Source organism: Carassius gibelio, chromosome B8 (genome assembly GCF_023724105.1).
Source record: "Carassius gibelio isolate Cgi1373 ecotype wild population from Czech Republic chromosome B8, carGib1.2-hapl.c, whole genome shotgun sequence".
Classification (NCBI taxonomy): Eukaryota; Metazoa; Chordata; class Actinopteri; order Cypriniformes; family Cyprinidae; genus Carassius; species Carassius gibelio.
The window spans coordinates 312,462-329,937 of NC_068403.1; the positions used below are offsets into that span (position 1 = coordinate 312,462).

The 17,476-nt window shown below is 38.3% G+C and overlaps 5 protein-coding genes across 19 annotated transcripts in view; 2 read left to right on the forward strand and 3 right to left on the reverse strand.

Moving 5' to 3' along the window:
* LOC127963310 (lysosomal amino acid transporter 1 homolog) overlaps nucleotides 1-17,476 on the reverse strand; it is a 278,938-nt gene that overhangs the window by 237,310 nt on the left and 24,152 nt on the right. For 2 of the 9 annotated variants that reach the window (XR_008154775.1, XM_052563154.1), the window contains exons 1-3: nucleotides 1,951-2,043; nucleotides 957-1,023; nucleotides 568-739 (exon numbers count right to left, since the gene is read on the reverse strand). Coding sequence is in view for 6 of the 9 variants with exons in the window: in XM_052563154.1 (XP_052419114.1) it covers nucleotides 568-737 (170 nt within the window). In the remaining 3 variants the exon portion in view is untranslated. Of the gene's footprint in view, nucleotides 1-567; nucleotides 740-956; nucleotides 1,024-1,950; nucleotides 2,053-17,476 lie in introns of those variants that run through there. The other 7 variants (XM_052563160.1, XM_052563159.1, XM_052563158.1 and 4 more) reach the window with 7 other exon arrangements.
* Nucleotides 1-17,476, forward strand: part of LOC127963306 (mitogen-activated protein kinase 13) — a 259,971-nt gene that overhangs the window by 112,023 nt on the left and 130,472 nt on the right. The gene's annotated exons all lie outside the window — the stretch shown is intronic.
* Nucleotides 1-17,476, forward strand: part of LOC127963297 (bromodomain and PHD finger-containing protein 3) — a 234,857-nt gene that overhangs the window by 98,019 nt on the left and 119,362 nt on the right. The gene's annotated exons all lie outside the window — the stretch shown is intronic.
* The window catches only part of LOC127963311 (lysosomal amino acid transporter 1 homolog), a 46,548-nt gene that overhangs the window by 4,935 nt on the left and 24,137 nt on the right, over nucleotides 1-17,476 (reverse strand). The window lies entirely within an intron of this gene.
* Nucleotides 2,909-17,470, reverse strand: LOC127963301 (E3 ubiquitin-protein ligase TRIM33). Its single transcript, XM_052563132.1, has 13 exons — nucleotides 17,299-17,470; nucleotides 16,803-16,976; nucleotides 15,178-15,192; nucleotides 14,173-14,382; nucleotides 13,638-13,764; nucleotides 8,680-8,743; nucleotides 8,326-8,476; nucleotides 7,859-8,226; nucleotides 7,087-7,210; nucleotides 6,653-6,727; nucleotides 5,675-5,827; nucleotides 3,834-3,884; nucleotides 2,909-3,632 (listed from the first exon to the last, which is right to left on the reverse strand). Exons 1-13 carry the CDS (start codon nucleotides 17,464-17,466, stop codon nucleotides 3,417-3,419), a joined length of 1,896 nt encoding a protein of 631 aa, XP_052419092.1. The 5' UTR covers nucleotides 17,467-17,470; the 3' UTR covers nucleotides 2,909-3,416.

Here is a 17,476-nt window from a genome sequence, read left to right on the forward strand (position 1 = left end):
CGTTAGCAAGCAACTAAGCACAAGGTTGGGGGTTCGATTCCCAGAGAACACATGATATGTAAAAATTGATAGCCTGAATGCACTGCAAGTCGCTTTGGATAAAAGAGTCTTGCTAAATGCATAAATTTAATTTTAAGTTTAAAATAAATGTTAAATGTGTAGAATGTAATTTATTCCTGTGATGCAAAGCTGAATTGTCAGCAGTCATTACTCCAGTCTTCAGTGTCACATGATCCTTCAGAAATCAATCAAATTTTGTTGAAAACATTTGTACGGTTTAATATTTTGGTGTAAACCATGATGCATTTTTCAGAATTATTTATCCAATGGAATGTTCAAAAGAACAGCTTTTGTTTTAAATAGATTTTTAAAAAAAAATTTTGGTCATTGTAATGCACCATTGCTGAATAAAAGCATTACTTTCCCTAAAAAAAAATCATACCTGTTCCCAAATTCTTGAACGTTTATAAGAAATCTTAATTATTGCTGTGCCTGAATGAATTTTATATCCATTATGTCAAAACTACACCATACAGAGTGCAACAGCACAACCGTAGGCCTACTCACGGTAGTGAAGACACCATGAAGCAAACTATCGACAGCAGTCCGAGAACAACACTGGCGATGTCTCTGCCATCCTGAGCACATTCACCCAGTCCATACCAGATCCACTCGATCCCGTGCGGGCAGAGAGAGCTGAAGTTCCCATCACCGCCGAGCACCACCCCATCCGACATCACTGGAAAACAGCAGCGAGCAATCAGAAGAGCTGACATTAGCAGAATATCGGTTTAAAAACACTAGCACTCTCTGTTCTTATGCAAACAGCTCAGCTGGAACGCTTATAAAAACAGATGCGTTATGGATCCAAACAAAGTGCAGTGATGTTTAAACACTAACGGAACCAAAAGACATTACAAATATGTTAATACATGCATATACGTTCAGCACATTACCGGTGATGTAGATCTTCAGCTGCTGAGGTAGAAAAGTAGCAGTGTGTCGATCTTAGTCCGCGGTTACCTCGAAAGGAAAACAAGTCGTCAAAAAAAAGAGATCATCGTTTAACACTGTGATTGGATCGTTGAGGCAAGACGTCATCATCGGTGAAGACACCGGAAGCCTCGCTAGTGACTCATTTTGCGAATCGGTTCTTTAGAACAGTTAATTTAAGAGTTCCGGTACAAAAAAAAAGGAACATTCAGCTTTTTGTTTTTTTTTTGGGCGTCATCATGACGTAAATTCGTCATGTGATCATTGAAATATGACATGCTCTAAAATCTTCAAACTTTTAAGTAATATTATAAAGACAAGATATATTTTCATGATTCAGCTTAGAAAACAAAGGTAATTTAGAACCGAAACAGTGTATTTAAAGTGAATTTACATTAAACAATTAAACTACAATTACTTATTAAAATAAGATACGTGTTCTATAAAACTGTCATGTAATTAGGTGGTTAACGTTTCGGTGAAAGTGGAGAAGCGCTCGAACGATTCGGTACGAATCGTGAACGAATCGTTCAACCATTTTCTGAACCGGTTAGACCTATCGCTAACATTTATCTCAAGTCGTAAGCTGTGTCGGTTTCTTTAAATTCTGAATATGAATATTACTTTTAATGTAGTTTTTTTCATATAACAAAACACTATAATATCGCTTAATTTAAGTAACGATAACAACAATATATCTCTGAAAAAGTCATTTTCCCACAGTATGTGTTTTGGTCAACAAAATCACAGTTTAGGCACTACATGGTGATTAACATGTCTGACATTTTCACAGATCAGTGTTTTTTTTTTTTTTTGTTTTTGTTTTACAGTAACGTTACACCGTTGATTAAACGTGTTGAGTAACCTTCAGAGCTTTGAACCGCTAACTTTACAATTAAGGTAAATGCATTACCAGTGTGTAATGAAAGGGGGGTAAACCAGCAGAATTGTCTTTACCTTTAGGCAGTGTGACGCTCCGTCTCCTCCAGAAACACACAGCGGCTCCGCTCATATCAGCTGACCATCACGCATGACTTCATGTCCATTCAGCAGAAACAGGACGCGCAGGTGTGACGCAAAACGTAATTTCCTAAGAATCTCTAAGCTGGCAAACGAACATGTACACAAGACAAACTGAGACTGCATAGGTCGCCACATTAGTAAAATACATCGGAGGACGGGGCTTTTCCCACACAAGGTCCCCATTTTATCTCCAGTAAACATTTCTCATTGGTAGTTAGTTTCATTTTTAAAGTCATTACCTGTATAGAAATAACCTAAAGTCATGACTACAAAAAAAAAAAAAAAAAAAACAATATACAATTCACTGGACAGGCCCAGCATTTCTGAAAACCTGCCATCAAGAAATTATATACACCTATTAAACCAATTACGAAGCACCACATATCATTGTGAGGTATTGTAAATAATACAAGAAAATACCACTGTAAAATGCTGTAAATAATACATGTAAAACCCACGTGTGACAAATTGCTTCAATTTGACAAAAATACTCCTGCCATGGAACATAGTTAAAACCTAAATTTAGTTCGTTATATGGTTGACTTGTCTGAATGTATCAGCAGTTACAGGAAAGTCTGGAGAATAAAAATTCTGAGATATTTTATTTAAGGTTTTAGAAATTGTATAATACTGCGTCTTGAAATGTTTACATTTTGAACTTAATGGATTTCAAATTATTGGAATATACAAATGAAGAGTTTAATACAGTTCAACATTTACTCAAACATCCAAGGCTGTAACCATTCTAAATGTAACAATGGCAATACTGTCGTTTATATATAATTGGAAAGAAATAAACAATGCTTGTTGAGAATACTTTTGTATTAGCTTTTGTTGTGCATTTACTATGCATCTTTTGAGTTGAAGGGTCTGCGATTAAACTTTCCAACAATCCAGAAGTCACCGTTTTATTGAAAATAAAGATCAAGTTTTCATCTACTGAAGGGATTTAAACTGTAGGAATAAGAAAATACACATGCAAAGGAAGCAGGTGGGCCATATATGATCAACTTTATCATACAACAGAAGGGAGATGAGTATGATTTATAAAGTATAATTCACAATAGATTTACAAATATAATAATTACTCATAGTTTAAGAAAGAAAGAAAAAGAAAAACATGTTATTTACTAAATCAGACTAAAACAAGACTATTTAAATCTGTACAAGTGTCTTTATCCACACCCAACGATTCAGTTATCGATCCTCCGAGTGTCCACGATGCATGTTTTAAAGTTCTCACGCTGTATGTACAATGGATCGTCAGTGTTTGGGAGAACATGAAAAAAAAAGTATTTGACTCGCATCAGTTCCAGCATTATTCCACCCTTCAGAAGGCAAAATAAGACTGAGCTTGAGAGGAAGACCGTTTATTTCTCGCAGATGTTTCCTCATTTTCTTCACTTGAAGTGCAACAGCTTCTCGGTGTCCACTTTTAAGCGTTTGCGTTTCGGTTGTACGACGTCATCATCAGAGTCCTCCGAATCCTTATCGGCCTCCGCTCGCATCTCCTTCTCCACGACTACTGGGAACGTCTGTTCGGGAAAAATCTCAAGCAGTTTCTCTTCGAAATGCAGACTCACGGCTTTGCCGGCCTCTGCCACTTCCGAGTCGGCCTAGGAGAGGGAGGAGAGGGGAAAGAGTGTGGAAATGTGAGGAAGGGCGAGGGGAGAGCAGGTGAAATGCAGGCCCAGGGATGAACGGGTGAGGAGGATGAGGAAGAGGAGAGAAGCACAGAAAGAGTTAAAACTCCCATTTTAGATGCTTTGGGTGCCAGCACTGCTGAACCCATCGGTGTGGTGTACGAAACATCTTACCTGAACATTACTCTCTTTCTCCTCATCATAAACCTGGATTATTCGTGACATCTAAAAAGGGCACGACACCAAAAAAAAAAAAAAAAAAAAAATTCAAAAGAAAAAGGGGGGGAAGAAAGATTTTATACCATCCACACAGTGAGGTCACAGCCTCATCTGGATTTAAAAATGTCCAAGGAGCACAATTTTCGGTTTGCTCATAATAAATGCCTTTCAGTTAGAAGGGATAAGAAAACGGCCTCTATATTATTCACCAAGAATTCAAACTAGAAGGGGATTTGCCTTTAAAATATGGGGGGGGAAATAGAAATACGAAACTGTGCCAGTAATGATGACAAACAAACAAAATGCAACAGATAAATTAAATGGAAAAATTAGAAATAGCTCATAATAACGTGCTTCTTTGACATGAATGCCACAATCATGAAGTTTTGTGAAGATGGTAAAATATCTACCACATTTTACAGTTATCTTAAGGACAGAAATAACATTTCAGTAATCCTAGAAATCATCACAATAGCAGTGCAACAGTTCATAACATGAATGTTTCTACCGTTTCTACCAACTAACACCCTATTTGTGAATTTCAAGCATAATGTGGCCACTGTGATGAATTCCCAAACAAAACAAATCCATCCACTGAAACGACCTAAAATGGACGTACTCATCCTTTGGTAAAAAAGAAGCTGAAAATTCTCTATAACATTCAGTGTAATAATTGCATATTTGATTAAAGCATTGCCACTCTCTTTAAAAAGCCAGCTGTCGCTGATGTCTAATGGCATGACTGAGATTTGCTGTCAATAAACACTTAAAACTTTCATAATCAACTAAATTGTAAAAATGATATCAAAAACGTAACTTGGCAGGGTTATTACAGACTAGTTGACAAACTGAAACTAAAACCATTTTTCTTACAAAAACTACCAAAAATTACAATGAAAATGGAAAATATAAAAATATTAATAAAAACTATCTTAGTACCTCAATACTAAAATAATAGCTTCCATGATGTATAAACCTGAAATGTAATAAGTTGTGTACATGGGATGCAAGTTTGAATGCATCAGAGCCATTTAGTTGTATTTTACAGTTTCACACTCACTAAACATGTAGACTTTACATACAGACTCCAAAAGACCCTATGAAATCAAAATGACGGTTTTACTACAGGTGTGTTTACTTTAAAGTTACTAATACTATGCTAGTACAAAAAGCTGAGAAATTCAATGTATTCTTTAGAATGAGAATGTTCCTCATTAAGTCTAGCAAAACTTGCAATTTAAAGCATGTTGGCCGTTAAACAATAAATTAATTAATAAAAATAAATAAATAAATAAATAAATAAATAAAAGAAAAAAGAAAAAAAAATCAAGACCCGCCCAAACTTCCATTATTAACAGGAAATACAAACTATTGGAGTTTGCTTCATGGGGTCTTGAATGAATGTCAGAAACCGTGAATGACTGCGAAAACTGGCATTCATATCATGCATTTGATTGTCGTCTTTATTGTTCAAATAACAATACTGAACAATAATCAAATGTATCATACCGAAACACTGTGCAACATTAAAATAAACATCCCTTCAATGGCGTGAAACACCACAAAGTGTGTTAGCCCTGTGACAAACACAAGCTCAACATCCAGCCGCTGATTAATGCTCAGCTTGACTGAAACCATTCTTTAGATAGTTAGTACTGGTGACCATAAGAGGCAGTAAACTCATGCAAATCCATCACATGTTCTCATGCTGTGCTGCTTTAGTGCATTTCATACTCTCTAAAAACGTGTTTCTTACATGCACCCCCACACAGGTTAAACACATGCCCCGAACTCACCTCATTATATTTGGCACAATTGCTAAAGACCAGGCGCACGTCGGACACAAACTCTTTAGGGCTCTTGTAATGCAGAGGATGTTTTCGCTGCAGTTTCCGCTTTACCAGGGTCAAATCCATAGGATGCTTTATTATTTTATAGTAATTGGGTACCTGAAGAGAAATCAAGGCTTCAGCATTAAAACTATAATGTTGAACATGGGGATCTCTTCCAAACCCTTCAACTCAACATGAGGTATTATGTGTGCATCTTAAATGGAAAAAGTACAACTATTAATACTATTTAACAGTATTAAAGCTCGGTTTTCTCTGCTCCAGTGTAGTTAGTTAATACTAAAACCATTAAAATCATATTCATTCATTAAAGTGAAGCTAAAATAAAAATGTTACATGAAAAACTGACTGAAGAAAGACCAAGCTGTTTGTATGTCAGTGTGAAATGTAAACAACATTTCATATCAGGAACAAAATCTGACAACAATGACATCGCTTGCTGGAAATCCCCATGTAGACAGCAGTACAGCTCACTAGGTTTTAAAACAGAGCCACAGACTCAAGTAGTCATGAAAAAAAAGTGAGTAAAATCAGGGGGTATATAAGACCAAATCCAATGAAAATACAAAATCACTGTTATTACCTGTCAGCCTGATGCATTATTGCATTCACTCAATAATGTAATTACACAAGAATCATAATCCTGCTATGACAAATAACAGCAGGAAATGGCCCAGAGGCTCAATCCATGTTTGAAAACAGATGACTGGAGTCACTACAGATCTACATGTGAGCGATGTTGCTGTTTTAGAAGCTTTATTGCAGTAGTGATAATGACCTAGCAGAGAGGCAGCAATTAAATAATACCAGTGGTACTGAGAAATGGTCCAATTACACATCTGAGCTTTGCCCTTTAAGAACACTTTATCAGAAACGTCTGCATTTATGGGAAATGAGGATATTGTGGGCTTGATGGAAACTCACCGATGTAGGAACAGGCTCTTGAAACTCTGTACTGAGCTCATGACAAAACACGTGCAGCAGCAAGCGCTCACAACGCTAAAAATACAGGAAGAGGAGAGAAGAAGAAACATTAACAATCTGCAGTTGTGCAAAAACTTGAAATGTATATTAATGAGGAACTCTGGTGGACAAGATTTGTTGACCATATATGATTGATGGGTCACTAAAGTTTACATTTTTAGCATCATCATTACGGTTTGTCAAATAATATACTGTGCATAATTTATATTACATTATAGAGTGTCTGGTATGACGTTTTGGGATAAATTAACTGTCCTCATGAAGCAATCTTACTTTGCCAGTCTTCTAATTAGGGCTAAAGTACTATGTGCTCCCCATAGTTCACTCATTTTCTGAATATGATTGTTATGCGTTTGTTTCTCAGTGTGACTCACTCGCTGGTCCTCTGGACTCATTGCCGTCTCACTCTTGTCCTTGTTACTTGGTGGATCGTCATCACAGTTGTATTCCATCTCTGGATTTGCTAGACTTCTGCAGAAGGTGCACATCCAATCTCCACTGCAGCAGAATAAGGGTATAACATCATTTAACACACAAAAATGTATTAAAGCCTTAAAACATTCATAAATGTTTGTTTTTACCCTGACGTCCATTTACTAATATTAGTCAAATTTCTGGAACCATAAACAGAACCCTCTCCCTGACCTACAAGCTGTTACGCTACTGAACTTTTATGACCACAATATGTAAAGTTCCTCTCTGTAATGACTGGCTAAACAAATTGGTCAGTTATTTATCTCTCTGCTCAATTTGTTTACCAGAGATAAATATTAGTGCAAGGTCTAACAAGCTGTGAAAAAAAAGAATAATTAACAATATAATTTAACATTGATATTATACCACCATGCCTTTTTAGAGTCAACAATCCCCTGTGGGCGCAGTAGTATAATATCAATGCATTTTCTATTCTTCTTTTATTCAATCTACTTGTTTTCGGTTTATTTATTATAAAAATGTCTAACACTAGCGCATTCTATTGTTTTATTATTATTTCAGCTTTCAACTGCTAATAGTCCACCGATTGCACCTTGTAGGGTTCAAACCCATAAACTTTCAGTTACCAGCCCAGACGTACTACACAAAAACAGCATTAATGCTGAATTAAGTGTGTTGCATTCTCTGGATAAATAAAGCCACATTCTTCACCTGGGAGAAGATTTGAGTGTTGGGATATGGCAGGTCATGTGGAAGACTTTAGGACAGCGATCACAGCACAGTAGTTCTCCTCCATTCTGACAAACGGCACACCAGTCCTCGTTCGGGTCGTCTTCCTTTCCCACAGTGGTCTGGCTGTTGGCGTTAGCGGTGCTCCCCTGCTGACTACCATTTGACGCGGTGGTCCCATTGGTTAGAGGTGCGCTGGAGTTTGGCTTTGTACAGGATGAGCGCTGATTGCTCTGTTGTTCTGATTTAACATTTTCACCAAGTGTTCTTAAAATGTCCTGGACTGAACCGGTTGACACCGAGCCAAGGACAGGAAGAGGGGGAGTTAGGCTTCCTTCTGGGCTGCTCATCTGGTTTGAGGAAGAAGAACAACAACAGTAAGACATCGTATAACAAGAAACAAACTGTATCTCTTAGACCCAAAAAGAAACTAAGTTGAAGATAAATACCATGCAAGCACTCCGTCTGCCATCTTTACAGCGCTCCGTTTTGACGTTTGCTCCAGAATAGCTACATTCTTCCTCAACTCCCGGTTCCTGTTTGACCTTCACCTGGTCCACTGCAGTGTTCCCCGTCCCAGGTCTACCAGCTGACCCACAACTGAACCCACACACATAAGCAAAAACAGAAGACACAAATAACTATTTTTTATTCAAATGTCTCTTTTTTAAAGATACATAGTTTCTAAGCTATAATCAACAACTGCTGATATTAATGCAAGTATTAATATCAAAGAACAGAAACAAATTACTTTATTTTTTTTATACTTTAAATGACTAAGGTAAAAAAATGCAAATGCTGACCTGCCCCTGCTGCCAGTGCTTGACGTGCTGGATGGACGAGCTGGAGTGTGAGAATTAGATAAACCTAGAGAAGAGGAGTCATGGAAAGCGTTAAAAGAATTAAATCTTTTAGAAAATTTACACGATAACAGTCATTGTTATAGCTGAGGAAAAAAAAATACATCTAAAAAGCCTAAGTTTTAATAATGCATATTTTTGTCAATTTCCAAGAGTTAGGGTCCACAATTAGGGTCCTTTCACACTAGCACTATTGGTGTGCACCAGTGTTCGACTGACTTCAGAGTTCGGTTTGTCTGGATAATGTGAACGCTGTCTTCCGAACTCAGGTGTGCACCCGCAAACCGTACCCAAGTCCACTTTAAATGGGTGGTCTGGGGTACGGTTCATGTGAACTCTGGTACGGTTTGCTGCTAATGTGAATCCAATCATACTGAATCGCAGAAGTGAACTGCTATTAATGATGTATTATTTGATATAAATGTGTGTTTGTGTTTCACTCACTTTCCTGATGAGCTTGACTGACAGGGGGAGGGGGGGAACACAAGCTCAGGTTCAGACCAGGCAAGCAAAACTTTTCAACCATTAATTGTTTTTTTATTTCAATTACCAAAATTAGTTTTTTGATAATTTTGTTATCGTAACACTGGTGCACAGCAATGAATGAATATGCAAGCTGGAGTTGTTGGTGAGATACAGTGGGGCTTGAAAGTTTGGGCACCCCTTGCAGAATCTGTGAATTTTCATAAACTAAATCCATGTTATTTTTTATTTAGTACCATCCTGAGTAAGATATTGCACATAAAAGATGTTTACATTTAGTCCACAAGACAAAACAATTGCTAAAATTATTAAAATAACCCCACTCAAAAGTTTGGTAACCCTTGGTCCTTAATACTGTGTGTGGTTGTCTGGATGATCCATGACTGGGGTGAAAACTTCTGGAATTTGAAGATCAAGATAAATTGTACTTAATTTGTGTTCTGGGAAACATACAAGTATATTCTGTTGCTTATGAAGGGCAAAACTAAATGAAAAAAAAAATTATTTCAACAAAATAAGAAAAATTTGTCCATCTTCATTGTGTTCAAAAGTTTTCACATCTTGTTTCCTTCTGGAGTATCAGTGAACGTTTGAACCTTTTTTAATAGTTGTGTTTGAGTGCCTCGATTGTCCTCAGTGTGAAAAGATGTATCTCAAAATCATACAATCACTGCTGGAAAGGGTTCAAATATGCAAAGATGCTGGAAAACTGAAGAATCTGCAGGACCTTAAAGGATTAGTTCATCGAAAAATGAAAATTATGTCATTAATAACTCACCCTCACGTCATTCCAAACCCGTAAGACCTCCTTTCATCTTAGGAACACAGTTTAAGATATTTTAGATTTAGTCCGAGAGCTCTCAGTCCCCTCCATTGAAACTGTGCACGGTCTTCTGTCCATGGTTAGAAAGGTAATAAAAACATCTTCAAAGTAGTCCATGTGACATCAGAGGGTCGGTTAGAATTTTTTGAAGCATCGAAAATACATTTTGGTACAAAAATAGCAAAAACTACGACTTATACGATATCCGGTTCGTGAACGAATCATTTGATGTAACCGGATCTTCTTTGAATCATTTTCTTAGAATTGTTTGAAACGGTTCTCGTCTCCAAAAAGCATTAATCCACAAATGACTTTAGCTGTTAACTTTTTTTTAATGTGGCTGACACTCCCTCTGAATTAAAACAAACCAATATCCCAGAGTCATTTAATCAAACAGTACACTGACTGAACTGCTGTGAAGAGAGAACTGAAGATGAACACCGAGCCAAGCCAGATAACAAACAATAGACTGACTCGTTCTCCAGTCAAGAACCGGTTGCATCGGTTTTCAGATCACCAGTAGTGATGGGAAGTTCAGTTCTTTTCTGAGCCCTTTTCTTCACTCTGGATGTATACAGTTCTTGAAGGGTGGGCAGAGGAGAACCAATAGTCCTTTCGGCATTCCGAACAGTTCTCTGTAGTCTTCTGATGTCTGATTTTGTTGCTGAACCAAACCAGACAGTTATTGAAGTAAACAGTACAGATTCAATGACGGCTGAGTAGAACCGTTTCAGCAGCTCCTGTGGCAGGTTAAACTTCCTCAGCTGGCGAAGGAAGTAAAACCTTAGTTGGGCCTTTTTAGAGTCAATGTGATTGTCCCACTTCAGGTCCTGAGAGATGGTGGTTCCCAGGAATCTGAATGACTCCACTGCAGCCACAGTGCGGTTCATGATGGTGAGTGGGGAAAGTGCATTGGGGTTTCTCCTAAAGTCCACAATCATCTCCACTGTTTAAAGCGTGTTCAGCTCCAGGTTGTTAAGACTGCACCAGACAGCCAGCTGCTCAACCTCTTGTCTGTAAGCAGACTCATCACCGTCCTGGATGAGGCCGATGACTGTAGTGTCATCTGCAAACTTCCGGAGCTTGACAGAGGGGTCTTTAGAGGTGCAGTCGTTGGTGTACAGGGAGAAGAGCAGTGGGGAGAGAACACATCCCTGAGGGGCACCAGTGTTGGTGGAGCACCTGTTTGACCTGAATTTCCCCAGTCTCACTAACTGTTGCCTATCAGTCAGAAAGCTGGTGATCCACTGACAGATAGAGCTAGGAACAGAGAGCTGGGTCAGTTTGCAGTTTGGTCTGGAGGGTTGTTGGGATGGTGGTGTTGAAAGCCGAACTAAAGTCCACAAAACAGGATCCTCACATAAGTCCCTTTTTGTCCAGATGTTGCAGGATGAAGTGCAATCCCATGTTGACTGCATCATCCACTGACCTGTTTGCTCCGGTACGCAAACTGCAGGGGGTCCAGTAAGGGTCCAGTGATGTCCTTCAGATAAGCCAGAACCAGTTTTTCAAATGACTTCATGACGACAGACGTTAGAGCCACAGGTCTGAAGTCGTTAAGTCCTGTTATCTTGGGTTTCTTTGGAATGGGGATTATGGTGGAGCGTTTGAAGCAGGAAGGCACTTCACACAACAACAGGGATCTGTTGAAGATCTGTGAAAAGATGGGGGCCAGCTGGTCAGCACAGATTTTCAGACTGGCTGGTGTAACGCCGTCTGGGCCTGGTGCTTTTCTTCTTTTGTTCTTCTTGAAGACCTGGCACACATCATCTTCACAGATTTGAAGAGCAGGAGGTATGGAGAGGGGGATTGCAGGAGGTGTTAATGGTTGTGTAAAGAGATTGTCAGAATGGGTGTTGGGGGTTTCAAATCTACAATAAAACTCATTCAGGTCGTTAGCAAGTCGTTGATTAGCCTCAGTGCAAGGGGATGGTGTCTTGTAGTTTGTGATGGCTCTCAGTCTTCTCCACACTGAAGTTGAGTCGTTTGAAGTAAACTCGTCTTCCAACTTTTTAGTGTAGGTCTTTTTAGCCGCTCTAACCTCTTTGTTCAGTGTATTCCTGGCCTGATTGTACAAGACTCTGTCCCCATTTCTGTAGGCATCCTCTTTGGCCTGACGAAGATGTCTGAGTTTTACTGTAAACCATGGCTTATCATTGTTGAATGTTAAATAAGTCCTGGTAGGAATGCATATATCCTCACAGAAACTAATATAGGATGTTACAGTCTCTGTGAGTTCATCCAGATCGGTGGTAGCAGCTTCAAAAACACTCCAATCAGTGAGGTCAAAACAAGGTTGTAAATCCTGCTCTGTTTCGCTGGTCCATCTCTTCACAGTCCTTACTACAGGTTTAGCAGATTTAAGTTTTTGCTTGTAGGACCGTATAAGATGGATCAGACAGTGATCAGAACGTCCCAAAGCTGCTCGTGGTACAGAGTGATATGCATCCTTTGTGGTATAACAGTGATCCAGTATATTACTGTCTCTGGTGGGACATGTAACATGCTGTCTGTATTTTGGCAGTTCACGGGAGAGATTGGCTTTATTAAAGTCCCCAAGAATGATTAAAACAGAGCCCTGGTGTTTTTCTTTTCTGTGTCTATGAACTCTCTCTCACAACAGACACGGAAGAGAAGACAATGCTGAATAAAAGGCGTAGTTTTGCTATTTTCGATGCTTCAAAAAATTCTAACTGACCCTCTGATGTCACATGGACTACTTTGATGATGTTTTTCTTACCTTTCTGGACATGGACAATAGACCGTACAAACAGTTTCAATGGAGGGACTGAGCGCTCAGACTAAATCTAAAATATCTTAAACTGTGTTCCGAAGATAAACGGAGGTCTCACGGGTTTGGAACGACATGAGGGTGAGTTATTAATGACATAATTTTCATTTTTCGGTAACTAACCCTTTAAAGATTTTTTCTGAAGAACAGTTCTCAGTTTAACTGAGAACAAACAAGGACTCTTGCACAACCATCACAAAACAGAAAGACAGTCGTGGATCATCCAGGTAACAGCACACTGTATTATGAACCAAGGGTTCCCAAACTTTTGAATGGGGTTATTTTAATAATTTCAGCAATTGTTTTGTCTTGTGGACTAAATGTAAACATCTTTAATGTACAATATCTTACTCAGGACAGTACTAAATAAAAAAATAACATGCATTTAGAATGATCTCTCTTATTTTTTTAAAAATATTCACATTTTCACAGATTCTGCAAGGGGTGCCCAAACTTTCGAGCCCCACTGTAGGGCTGTGTGGTGAAGTAGCATATGGCATTAATAATGGTCTTGGGGCTAATGCAGCCTGAGCCTCCGGGGTTGGTGCATATGGTTGGATGGGAGACTTTGCCTTACAGAACCAGAGGCACTGAGCTAGGCAACTAGTGTAGCCTTGGGCCCCCAGGTTGGTTGGATAGGAGTTTTTTCCATATTTTACCAAGAGTAAGATGAATATGGCATATTTTAAACATATAAATACTATACATTCCAAATTCTTATGTGCATGAATATTATAATGACATTATTTAAATGCATGCAAATTTTTCCAAACAATCCATGATAAAAATTGACGCAGCAAGTACCTGACGATCCTGGGGAATGTGTAGAAGGTCCCGGTGAGGGATTGGTTGGGCCAACAGCAGGATATGAACTAGCAGAAATATATCGACTGAGAATGTGACCCAGTGTGCTCGAACCAGCATCTTCAAGCTGAAAATTACAAAAACTAAATTTGTTTTTGCAACACGAGCTCTAAATCAATTCAGCTTTGTTTAATTTTGCTTTGGTTAAGGAAGCGTCTGTTATATAAAAAACAATAATAGCAGAGAACAGAGATTGTCTTAGTCTCGTTGCCTTGGGTGCCTTAAACCTAATTATGTTTAAAACCTTTATTGCATTTAGGCCCAAAAGTTATTACATTTAAATGGTTTATTACATTTAAGCCCAAATGTTATTACATTTAGGTCCTTTATTACATTTCCACCCGATTATTAGATTTGTGTCCTCATGATCACACTTTCTGGGGTTTGAACTTAGAACCTTTGGGTTACCAGGCCAGATCTATATCATTCCACATTAATCTGACAGTCAGTCGAAGGAAATGCAACGGTACATTACCTGAATGGGAGGGATGTCAGGCAGGCAGGGCAGATTTTCGGGGTTGGTGACTGATGGTATGAGCTCTATGGGGGCGACAACAGGACTAGTGGGGCCACGGTGAATGTGGGCATTGGCTATGCTGGCACTGGTAGGACTGGTGGGGTTGGCAGCACTAATGTTGTGTAGCGACGCCACAGGGAAGGGCCCAGCATGCCCAGGATTAGAGTGCTATGAGGGAAAAAAAGGGAAAGGTGTTGGAAAATGGCAAAAGTTCTTTGATACAGCAAGTACATTTACTTTTTTCTTAATGTGGAATGTGTTGTTTATTTTAGTCCTGTAAGAAAGGCAAGACAAAGTAAACAACATCAGAAAACCATAAGCCTCTGTATTAAAGACACTGAATGTCTTTATAAATATAATTTGAGTATGAATAAGAATGTGTAAGCAGTAGGGCTGGGCGATTTCACAATATTATCATATATCGACGATGTCTCGTAAGTATCACAATGTTAACAGTCAGGTAATGAATTTCCAACCGCTTATATTTTATTTGTCTGTTGTTCAGTGCTGACTACTGTAATGGCAAAGTGCATCTGTGTATGCTATTATTTTGGAGATGCGTTCCAATATAATTTATCTTTATTTAGAGTATAAGCCTATTTTATTTTCTGCTGTTTAATAAAAGTTAAACAGAAAAAAAGACAAAGTAACACTGCATGCGTTTCTGAATATTTATTTAAACAATGTATGATGATGAAAAAACAAAAACATGAAAGGTAGGCTACAATTAAAATAAGCAAATTCCTGCAATAATTTCAGTGCAATATTTGTAAAGATTTTTTAAACCGTGTATACAATAAAATTGTCAAATTAAGCTGAGATAAAGCACTATAAATTCGTAATCCATTTGCAAAAAAACTATAATGTTTATATAAAAAAAAAACTATAAAATCAAATACATTATAGATTTACTACAAGTTTAAAACCAAAGCTAATTGTTATAAATAAGGAAATTGAACTTACCATCATGAAACGTGTCTACACAGGCGAAAATGCCAAAAAGAAAGAGAAACATCGGAAAATAGGCATATTTTATTCAAGACATTATTATAATGACATCAACATGTATTTATCATTCTTACAATCATCGCCAGAATGTCCAACTTCCCCATTATGAACTTAAAATGGGGTTCTACAGCCCCTTTCACACTGCGATTCCGGAAAATACACGGGTAATGTGTCCCAGCAATTGTTCCCGGGGCGCTAGTTTTTTCCCCTTTCACACTGCCAGTGATTACCCGGAATCTGTGTGTGCGTTCACACACAACCCGTAAAAGTCCCTTAAAGACACATGACATCAGGATGTGATGTGTAATTTACGAGTCGAAAACGCTGTGCAGGTTAACTTTCACTTAAGCTGGTGAACGATCTGTCGCAAACGTTGATCTGCCTTCAAAACACCTGGTAAAAGAGTCGCACAATAACACGCGTCATCACTACGACACACCCTTTACTGCATTAGTGGCTTTTGTTCACACAGAGGTAGTTTTGGGACTGAACACGGCAATGTTACTACATCCCCGACCCGGGATCAATCCCAGGATGTTTTTGCGTTCATACAGAAGGTGACCCGGCAATTTTCCGGGACCAACGTGCAGTGTGAAAGGGGCTTATTTCTTTTTCTCAACAGTTCTCACAAAATGAAATTCATTTCAAACACAAATTTGATAAGAACAGAGGGGAAATTATTAGCAACACCAAAATAACAGCAAAGCTAATGTTTTCTATTAGTTTAAGCACAAACTAAAAAAAGTCAAACCAATCTTTGAAGTAATAATTAAGACAAAGCTGAACCTGGTGTGTGTTTATGGAGCATGTCGGCAATGTTATCTCGACGGGGGCGGAGCGTGGTGGAGGTGGGGCTTAGATAGATGAAATTATCAGATTTCACTATATTTTTAAAAGCGATTATCGATAAGAAATGTTTGACATATTGCCCAGCCCTAGTAAGCAGTGCTACGAAACTAAACTAAAACTATTGAATCTAAAATAAAACTATTTAAAATATAGAAATATTACTATTACACATTTTCATATATGAGATCAATATCAGTATCACTGTCCCGTATAATGATTACATTATTGTTATAAAGATTCTACATACAGACAAGCTATTGTTTAATATGCAATAAATATTTTTCAAAAGTAAACACTGTTCATATTTTAACACTGTTCATATTTTTACATTTCTAATCCTGGGCTTTATGTCATGTTACTTACAGGAGCCAATGTCACATGTTTTGTTGGTGTCAATAACAGAAATGCTCACTCTCCTTAATCACAATAATTACTTAATTAAAAAAAAAGTAATAATACAATAAATAATGTAGTATGATATTTCTTACATCATGTTTCAGACAAAATAAAATTAGGGTTGCAATGAGGCAGAAAATTTTCCAAAATGTTTGGAAATTTTGGAAGTTTCTGGAAAATTACCGGAAATGTTCCACCCTTTGCAACCATAAATAATATAAATAAAAAATAAAAAATTCTCTCTTTTCAAAACAATCAAAAACAGAGAAGGAAAAGAGAGACATCTTAATTTTTCTTTTTTTAATCATATGACCTGCTAGAGCCTCTGCACTGACCTGTCTCTGTAACTGAGGCTGCATCATAGGATACGGTTGCCCGTTGAGTCGGGGCTGCGCTGAAGACATGCGGTTCTGCGCTGATACCATGCGCAGATGATGAGGTGGATACATGTGGGAGGAGCCATTGACCCCACCCCTCTGGAGGGCTTGCATACTAATGAGCCTAGGTGGCTGAAAAGCGAGACAGAGAAAGAAATGACAGCCGGGCCAGGAACAAACACTTCAGATGACAATAATTTTGCTGACATCCATTCTGAACAAATTGTACAGTTATTTCAAAATTAAATCTTCCTTGTGTTTAACAATGTTCATCTGAAAAATATGAAGCTTAACCAGAAAAACCTTAATGGTCATCAACTTTCACCGAAAAACAGAGCTGGTCAACCAGGTTTTCCAGCTTTACAAGCTTTCCTAGTTAAACAGCACATCTATACTGGTCCAGAATAAACCAGACATGTGTGGAAAAGCAGGAAAGATCTAATCTCTTACTTACCGGTTGCTGTATACTGGTTATCTGTGGTGGACCTCCTTGCCTGGGATGCTGGGACATCTGTGAGGCGATGCGCATCTGCTGCTGAATTTGTTGCTGATGCTGCTGTTGTTGTTGCTGTTGCTGTTGGTGCTGGTGCTGGTGCTTTTGAGCGATTGCAGCCTGCTGCATGTGCTGCAAC

Coding starts and splice junctions, on each gene's coding strand:
- LOC127963301 (XM_052563132.1), bottom strand. CDS start 17,466: ATGCAGCAGGCTGCAATCGCTCAAAAGCACCAGCACCAGCACCAACAG. Junction 8,477..8,679: donor AGCACTGGCAGCAGGGGCAG/GTCAGCATTTGC, acceptor GTGTGGGTTCAG/TTGTGGGTCAGCTGGTAGAC. Junction 3,885..5,674: donor ATTGTGCCAAATATAATGAG/GTGAGTTCGGGG, acceptor TGCCCTTTTTAG/ATGTCACGAATAATCCAGGT.